Genomic DNA, 10,065 nt, shown 5'->3' with positions numbered 1-10,065 from the left:
AACATAAAACAGTAATGCAGAGGAGAGAAGAGATCGAGTCCAATGATATAGTAGTAGAGATGAATGAGACAGTAAAGCCGAAATAATCTTTTCTTTCTTGTTCCTTCGTTCTTCCGTTCCCATTGATAGTGACACTCATTGAAGGCACACTTATCATCTTTTTCATTTTCCTGAACACAGAGAGAGAGAGAGAGAGAGAAGACGTTTGTATTTAATTCAGCCACACATGAACAGAAGCAGTGAGCAAATAATTGAATTTGGAAGTAGTTTTGTCCTGGATTGGAGAAAGGACACCCGAGCATTCAAACCTCGCTTATTTACGTGGCTGACCTAAGTGTTACAGCAGTGTCTCGTCCAAATCAACGGAGGTGTCATCAACTAGTCGGTCCAGACTCCAGTGAGTCCAGTTCAGTCTCTTTGCTGACGGGCCGATAAGGTGGGAATGTGGAAAAGTAGATGGGCATTGTCCAGGTGAGAGAGAGAGAGAGAGAGAGAGAGAGAGCGTCTTGTACGTGCGGTGTCCAACGCTGGTTGAAGAGGCTGTGGGTGAACCCGGTCCAATCCCTTTCCATCGGTTTGCACGACTAACCTAATTAATCAGGTCAGTGCTGTCCCAGATAGACCTAAGTAGGGGTATCAATTCGTGGCACAACCCGACTAAATCGATCGAGACCGACTGTTTATAGATTGGCCCGGCCCAGACCATTTTTTAAACGTGTCGGGTGTGAGCCCGACCCGTTAACAAACAGTCGGCCTTGGTTTTGCTACTTAGACCATCGGGTGCCCGACCAAGACCGACCGAATAACACCCGACCGAGACCGGCCTATTGTGCATCGGCCTGGCCAAACCCTTTAATGATTATAGAATACCTATTTTATCCCCTAAATTAAAGAGTTAAAACTAAAAAGTAAAGACATGTTCACATTTTAAATAATGGTTATATTTGGTATCATTTATTGATTTATTGTCATTTTTTTGGGTTTGCAGGAGTGAACTGGAATATAAGAGCACATTTTAAAGAGGGTCCGTTTAAAAACCGGTTAAAGCCCGTTTAACATTAAACATGTCCGTAACCCGATTAAGGCCCGACTAAAACCCAATTAAGGTAGCCCGATTATAGCCCGAGGCCGACCGACCGAATATAAAGCGTACCATGCCCTCAATAACTAAGCCCGATTAGTTAAATGGGGCGGACACGGTACAACCTTTGAAAGTCTTCAAGTCCGATCGAAACCAGACTGGTCCGATCGATTGACACGTGTAGACCTTAATTGAAGAGGTAATTGTCACGCGAGTGTCCAAACCTTCATGATCAGGTTGGCTCCAAAGTTCATAGGAGAAAGGGAATTGAAGAAATTAAAGTAGAAGGGTCATGAGTTTCAAAATCATTGGGATATTATGCGATTATTAAGTAGTATCCATATTATAAGATTCCGGCAACAAGTCAAGAAAGAGATGGTTGGAATCAACAAAATTCAAGATGTGATCCTTCTTGTTCAATGACTTGTTAAATAAAATGTTATTTATTTTATGGGAGAGGATTTTTCACGGCATCAGTCCTGTGGAGAATTTCAATGTCACACTTGATGCAGGAAATAATATCATCCACATGTTCTATATGGTCAGGGACGGGGAGAGAAAAAATGAACTAATTTAAAAACGACATTCATCAACTTGACTACATGGAAAGCTTTTGCTTTATATAATATTTTCGATTGAGTCTACAATGGTTTGAGCAATATTGAAAAATTGGGTTTTACAACTTAACTCATCACACTTCTCAAACTTAATGACTCAATCTAGTCATATCTAGTCAAAGGGATTTGCATATTTACTAATGTTAAGATATATTAAATTTGTATAAATTATTAGATAAATTTTTATATATTAAATATGAAAAATTGAAAACATAATTTATAAATTATGCTTTTTTTTTGGTTTACCCATACAAAATAATTCAGTAAATCATACGTGATTAAATAAATCATTTAATTAGGAAAAAATAAGTAGAAAGCAATTTAAGAGAGAGAGAGAGAGAGAGAGAGAGAGCAGTTTATAAGTTATAAGATATCTTTATAATTTTTGGAATAGGTAAAAATATTAAATAATTTAATTAAGGTATTCATTTTATGACAACTTTCAACTTACCCTCTATTTTCATGTCTTTAGTAGGCCTAGTATTTCCATTAATTGCAATGGCTTCTTTATCTCTTCATGTTAAAAATAAAAAGAAGAAGAAGAAGAAGAAGAAGATTGTCTAAATTTGATGGGACAAAATCTTATCCATTTTTCCTTTCAAACTTAGATCAGAACAGAGAGAGAGAGAGAGAGAGAGAGAGAGAGAGATGAATTGTTAAGACTATTGATTTTGGTGATGAGTTGACGAATGCTTCTTGTCTGCTTGACATATTTTAGGTTTGGTGCCATTTATCAAGACCGATGATGGGTTTGGTTGAACGGTCCTATTAGACTGTCCTATAAGGTCTTCTAATAAGAAAGAATGTAGAGTTCCCCAAAAAGACTAGTCTTCCAAGAAAGTGGAAGAGGTAGAGTCTTTGAAAGGGAGCAAAGTCTATGAAGAAGAATAAAGTCTTCCAATAGAGGGGAAGATGTTTCTACTTTAAGATTGTAGAGTTTTCCAAGTGATTAAAATCTTCTGAAGTCTTTCAAGAGAGTGGAAGATGGTGGAGTCCTCCAGCTGATGTAATCTTAAAAAAAAGGTGGAGTTTTCTAAAAGATGAAGTCACCAAAAGAGGGAGTCTTCCAAGGGTGGAAGATGAGTTCTATAAAAGGAGAGAGGTCTATGATAAGGAGTAAATCTTCAAGAATTTAAAGATTGTTTCGCATGGAGCTACACTGAAATGTCATGCCTTGATCTAAAGCTACTCGAACATCAAATTCCCATTAGGTAAATAGGAATTGAGAGGCCAAAATGTGAGAAAGGGGGATGAAAGAAGGGTGCATAAGAGGGGTTGGGTTTGTGAATCAAATAGCAAGAGTTGTATTATTCTCTTGATCCTAATGAAATTTGGACTCAACTCCGTAAATGTAGAGGTTTTGTCGAATCATGTGAATCTCGTCTCTTGTGTATATACTTGTTTATTTCATGTGCTCATTGTTTTCACATATACGTTTTTTGTGTATCATTTACAATTTTGTGAATATATATAAATTAATTTAAGTGTCAACAGCCAGTACATGATTTCATGATTTGCTCATATCAAAAGAAGAATTTTGCTTCCACCCCCAACAAGGCCAATATTTAGGTTTGAGGAGAACATGAAGAGAGAGAGAACGAGGTGAGCTTGAAAGAAAACAAAAGAAAAAAATACACCAGCACGATTGGTTTTAGTCAACTCAAAGATAATCATCATGTCAAAGCGACATGGTTGGACTGAATCTGATCAATTCTTTGTATTGTATTGAATTGTGTTAGCGTATGTTAATGCCTTCCTATGTTTATCTCTCTTTTCATTTCTATAAAATGATACATTTACTCTTTAATCATTTTGGGAAGAAAGATATAGAGATAGGAAAATACTATTGTATGCTAAGTATTCGATAATAATTGATATAGCCAACTCACCAAAGTCAAGGTTTAGTTTGTTAACAATGGCTAAGTCTTATATAGGATCTTATATTCTATTCAGTTGTTGAAATGGTTACTACCACGTTTAATTAATAAATAAATTATTTGTTTGTCATTATTCAATAATTAAAACCATTGAACAAACACCAAAAAGATAGAAAGCATGTCAATGTTGGATCAAACGTAACCATTTTGGGTTTGTGTTCAATGATGGTTGGTAATTTACGGTTCAGCCAAGGAATCGTATAAGAACAACCCACATGGCCGGCCAGTCTCTAGAAATTTGGAGCAACGAATTTTCAAAGTTTTTTAAGTCAAACCAGTAAGTGATACAAAATGGGTCCTCTATCGTCATCCAAAGATTTTTCAAAACGTGTACTCAACATAGAAAAAAAACAAAAATGAACAACTGTTGGAAACGCGGTTTGAACACGGTTTAGGTTCACTGGATGGAATTAATTGATGGATGGACCACAAACCCAAATAATTTTAACCCTTTTTAGATATGGGAATCGGGACCGAGACACCAACTCGATCCGGATCTGGATCGGTTTTTTTAGACTTTCTTACACTTGCCCATGACCGATACTGATCCAATCTGTGTGATTCTCCTGCACTGATTCGATCCGATCCAATCCCTTGAACCGTGCTCGATCGAGAGTATGTGGGTTCAATTGTCTCATCCAAAGTTTTCCATCTTTTGGGTAGGAAAATGTATTTAAGTATTCTTCAGCCGCTAATTAGAGTCTGATCTAAGTTTCTGATTGATTTAGTGATTAAAAAATTTTCTCTCTTCAAAAGAGCCTTCCATATTTTCTGTCACTTGGGTCCAGTGATAGGCAGGAAAATGGGTTGGTGGTCGGTTGTTAATTGCTAATTCATGGCAAATTGCCAGAAGAAGACAGAATTTTGTCTCTTTTTCTCTTCTTAATTTAGAGGCTGGGAGTGAGTCTAAAGTACCTAAGGCAAGCTGTGCAATCATAATCATATAAAAGTATGGATGGTTTAGGGTCTAATCTTAGTTCTAAGTGGGTTTTAATTGCATTAAATTCTGGAGACATACTTTGATCTCATTTGCCAACTCTTTGTCTTTTTGATTTAGACCTAATTAGCCAACTTAAACTACATAAAGTAATAAAATTTAAAAGTAGGCCAGACGGAAAAAAGATCTCTCCAACTCCAACCATTAATTAGGCTTCTTTCGGTTCAGAAAATCATATCACACCTATATATCGCAAAAAATAATATCATATCCTGAATACTTCAATAATGTGCAATGTGTGTTTACCAAACTTATCAATAGCTCAAAATATTTTCGATGGGAATCCCCGACCACAACTTTTTGAATGGACCAAGTTTTTCTTAAGTCACAATTTGATTCTAGATTGTTGTTCGACCCTATCAACATCGGATTTCTTTATTGGGCTTCAAAAATGGATTTATACCCATCGAGTTCAAAATTGTTAACTCGAATCATCAATAAAATTGAAACCGTTAAAAATATTTAGGTTAAGTATACATACAATAAAGAAATGTGGCGTTTGCAAAAATAAAAAGTCAAATATGAATCATATATCAAATCCCCTTTTTTTCTTCCGCTTAGAGATGGGAGATTGCACAATGTTGTCTAGAGTATAGGTGCACATGCATAGACATACATGGATGTATGCATGCCAATTCGAGGGGTATTTGACTAGATTAGAGTTTAAAAGTTGACAAGTGGCTAATCTAGATCATGTTCTATTTATTTAATAATTGATAGAATACATGCATCATGACATGTGGAAATATAACAAACAATTATAACGATATTAATTCATCAAACATTTGATCGAACAGTCCAAACCCATTTACTAATTAATTTTGATTTGGATTAAAAGGATTCGATTTCTAACCTTTACACTTTGAACTAAACCAAATCAAATCGATTAACCCAAACAAAACTAATTAACACCATTCCCTCAACCCCAAGGTCCCCAACCTCAAGGACGACGATCTCTTTGGGTAAGAAAGTAAGCACCATTAATTAGGTATGCCAAAAATTAGTGTCTAACATAGGATGAGAAACACCACGTTGTATTTGAAAATAGGGTAGAAAATATATAGTTCCTTGGGCCAGGCTCCGGCTGAGCCTACCTCGTATGCGTAAATTCGGGTTGGAATTGCTAGGCCAGAGGTTGAAGTGGAACAAGATGAACTAGGATTGACACCAACCAGGCCCAAAGAACTGTTATTGAGGGTTATATGACTGAAAATTATGGCATGGAGGGAGGCTATGCCAAGGAAACATAATACGATCAAGGTTTTAAAATTCGGTATCAGTCTCAAATCTCAAAAAAATCGGGTGATAGTCTCAAATCTCAAAAAAATCGGTATCAGTTTCAAATTTCAACTGATATTGATCTGAATCTGTTCAATATCTAATCCAGATTGAATCAGGCAGATTTACTGTTAAAAAAAGAAAAAGAAAAAAGGGTTCTTAAACCTTTTGACCCTCAAATCATACAGCGTATAGGTATTGGATCGGTCTTAAAATCACCTTTAGGAATAAGTAAGATTTTAAATAAAAATTATTGAAAAAATTTACACATAAGCAACCTCATTTAGTTTGGAATAAGATTGAATACAATTCAATTCTATTTTATTTACTCAAAATTACAGCCAAGGCGAATAATTGTGAATTAGAGTAGAGCCAAGCCCAACCAATCTATTTAAATTCAAGCCCAATTTTTTGTGGGATATTGTGCTAGGAAATGGGTGGAGAACCACCATCGTGGTCTCAGAAGTCATATCGGATTGGTGTTGGCTCAATCCGATATGGATTCTTAGTTGATAACATGTCATTGGATTGATATACACGACGAGTAATAAGATATAAAAAAAAAAAATTGATTTTTTTTTAATAACAATGAAGAGTATTTCTAACCAATCAAAGTCTTTACTTGATCTAGACCCGAATCAGATTAGTATCGGTCTTGTCTAATCCTGAGACTTGAATGGCTGTTGTGAATTGCGATGAGAAAATAAGATGCCACAAAGATAACAGCGCACATTCGATGACCCGAAACACTTCAAAACACGTGTCCATGATGAACTTTGTCTCATTTCACGTGGCCACATATCACACTTTGATAGTAAGGACGAATATATATTAAAAGTTAAAAACCGCCAGCAATGGCAAGTGACTGGGAAGATCGAAAGAAAGCTTAACGTCCCATCACCGCACCTTAAGTGGTCCACTATCTCCCCTGGCCTGCGACTCCCCTGCTATACAAACGAGACACGCCTCTTTGGGTGTTAAGCAGGGAAGGCAATAGGTGTGTAGAGCTCCAAACCACAACTTCTTCCTGGCATCATTGAAGGCTTGAAGCCCAGCTGGGCGGCGAAAGCAGCAATTCTTTGTTCGAGCTCAGCCAAGGAAGGGTAATAAAAGCTAGTTGGCCTGATCAACATAATCATGTAAAATGAAAATTTTATAATAGATTTCAGTGTCGACAAGCATGACTATTTGCCACGTAGACCCACGCTCTCTCATGGGAAGAGAACAAGTCCCCAGTTTTTTATTTGACATATGGCATCAAAATAAGAGGCTAACTCCTCTCTTGAACCATCATCTCTTGCAATAAAATCTAAATTGTTCCTGGATCATGATCTCTTGTAATAATTCCTACATTATTCATTAGGTGTGAATTCCCACACTCAGAGATGACCTTCACATCCACATCAAGAATGATGTGATATTGTTACAAGAAGTTATGATCCATGAAAAATCCCGACTCTCGAAATAGCTTATGGTTACTGTAAATTCATTGGTTGATCCATCTGTTTATCCTTCCTCAGAAGGGAATGATATTTAGAGAAACCAATCTAACAACTTCCATCATACCACCATTCATTGGGGAAATCAAACCATCCCTTCCTAGATCTGATATTAGCATTTCACATTCAATAAATAAGTGAAGAGGAATGGCACACCAAGGGTAACAAAGACAAATATTGTTGTTGAAAAGTATGTCTTAGGTGATTCTACTTTCTATGCCATGTGGCTACAACTTTTGATTAGAAATACAACCTTGGAAACTAGATAGGGATCCCTCTCTCTCTCTCCTCTCCTACATACATTACAGCTTTAGAGGAGGACAATACTTAACACTATACAGATCAACCTAATCTAATAACTCAAGTGCTTGGTTGAGTTTAATTCAGTATCAGCATGCCCATCTTCTCCTGCAACTTGCACACTGCCCTTGTAACGGTATCCATGTGCGCATATCAGAAAGTAGATAAAATTGAAGACACCCAGAGCTGCTATTAGGAAATAGAAGTAATCAATCCTCCCAGCATTTATGTCGTTGTCCAACCAATCATGGCCGTGCTTTCTAGTTTTGTGGTGCACGATCACCACAAGAAAGCTACTTAGGTAATTTGCCCCTGCAATGGTGCATGAGAGTAGCGAATTGGCAATGCTTTTCATGTGTTCGGGGAATTGCTTGTAATAAAACTCGATCTGTCCAATTATATTGAAAGCCTCGCATAAGCCCATAAGGATAAGCTGAGGAGCAAGCCAAAAGACCGACATTGTCTGGGCGTGGTTGATGGCCAAAGCCCTCCTCTTCTCCTCAACAATGCCAGCAACCAACATGGATAGGATCGAGAACAGCATTCCAATTCCAATCCTCTGGAGAAGGGTGATGCCACCTTCGTGTTTGGTGATTCTTCGAAGTGATGGAACAACTATCCGATCATAGATTGGAACCCATACACCCAATGTGAACATTGATATGATGACCATAGAACCTGCGGGGATCTGGAATTTGGGTCCAAGGTGGCGGTCCATTTTCAAAGCTTGACTGAGCGTGAAGGTCCCCTGTTGGGCGATGGAAAGGAAGCAGATGATATTAGAAGTCCATATCGGCACAATTCCAATCAAGCATTTAACCTCTTCGATCTGTTGGATGCTGCAGAGCCTCCATGAGCTCAAATGTGATCCATCGTGTTTTAAATCTCCATCTACCACTATCGCAGCTTTGTTCAAGCACCTGGAGAATTAAGAATTTACCATTTATTAATTACAAGGAATACTAAGTCAAAAAAAAAAAACACAACTTAAGGAAACAACTCCCACCAAAAAGGCCCTATGTTTCTGCAACTTTCTTAAGAGAGTTTAGAGCTTTTAGAAGGTTAGATCTCCTACAGAGACATGACTGACTGACAAAAGACACCCATGGAATTTTAAGGAATCCAGTCTCATATTCGGAGGCCAGGTCTTCTCCTAGACCATGACCTTTTGCAACAATCTTACACCATTCATTGGGTGTGGAGGCCCATATTCCTTGGATGGTATGAGATTACGGTAGGACATCATGGTTCAGTAGAGGATCCAGGCTCCATATCTTGTCCCCACAAGTGGGGCTAAATTTCTATGCATGTAAATTTTTGAAGTCTCTCTCACATTAACAATAAATGGATGAAAGACTGAATTATTAGCTAAAGGTCAAATCTATGGTCCAAATGAGTTGTCTCACTTATGTCTTCACATATGTCTTTAGCTTGAGTCATGACTGATCTGTTATATAGGTTAGATGTGACTGCATGTAATCGGGATTTTACCTTTGAACTTGAACTATAAAACCAATCAGATTCAATGGGTTTACTACCTACTATTAATGTTAAAACGACAGATAAATTAAATAGTAAGATGTAACACCTGAAATGATGTGTGAGAGGAAGCTTTGACACAGTGGCTGCTTTCATGGGAGGATCATAGAGAAGCCCAGGGAGCTCTTCTCTAGGTGGTAGCTTAAGGTGACGCTTGTGGAAGGCGGCAACAAAAACTTGCACGATGCCGGAGAAGACACTGCCCTCTGGTGGGACATAGACGTACAGTCGCGTGCCAAGCCAAAACAGCATGATGGAGAATCCCATGAAGACCGTAGGGATGCCCAGGCCCAAGGCCCAACTGATGCTTGATTGAATATAGACGATAAGTGTGACAGAGATCATGATGACTATAGTGAAGCTTGTGTAGGACCAATTGAAGAAGCTATTAATCCCTTTCTTTCCCTCTTCTGTGGTGGGGTCAAACTGGTCCACCCCAAAGGGTATGCTGGCCGGCCGGATCCCGGCCGTTCCAATCGTCAGAAAGCCCAAGCCCAACGTTAGGAAGCCCATCTGACCTGTGGTGGGGCCCGAACATGGCTTGCTTTGCTTGGAGCATGTGGATGGATGCAATGCCGGAACCACCGCAGTTAGAGTTAGAGCCGCCAGTCCCTGCCCATCCATATTTGATATCACCACCAACCGGTGAGAATTTAGATTTCACACAATCTATCCATATAACATGAACTGATAAGTTAGGATTAACCTTCGCTCAAGGGACCAACTCAAGTTTCAAATTAGAAGAGAATGGATTATATCATATCAAAATCAGTAAAACTACTACCTTAGTGACTTGATCAATTTATTGATGGGAATT

At 38.1% G+C, this 10,065-nt stretch overlaps 1 protein-coding gene across 1 annotated transcript in view; it reads right to left on the bottom strand.

The window, feature by feature from the left end:
• Positions 1–7,571: 7,571 nt before the first annotated feature.
• Positions 7,572–10,065, bottom strand: part of LOC122076597 (protein NRT1/ PTR FAMILY 2.13-like) — a 4,949-nt gene continuing 2,455 nt past the window's right edge. Inside the window, exons 3-4 of the mRNA XM_042641991.1 lie at positions 9,298–9,860; positions 7,572–8,629 (exon numbers count right to left, since the gene is read on the bottom strand). Coding sequence (XP_042497925.1) covers positions 7,762–8,629; positions 9,298–9,860 — 1,431 coding nt within the window. The 3' untranslated portion in view covers positions 7,572–7,761. The remainder of the gene's footprint in view (positions 8,630–9,297; positions 9,861–10,065) is intronic.

Source organism: Macadamia integrifolia, chromosome 4 (assembly GCF_013358625.1).
Source record: "Macadamia integrifolia cultivar HAES 741 chromosome 4, SCU_Mint_v3, whole genome shotgun sequence".
NCBI lineage: Eukaryota > Viridiplantae > Streptophyta > Magnoliopsida > Proteales > Proteaceae > Macadamia > Macadamia integrifolia.
The sequence above is the reverse complement of the archived record's forward strand: the minus strand, read 5'-3'. Positions and strand labels throughout refer to the sequence as shown.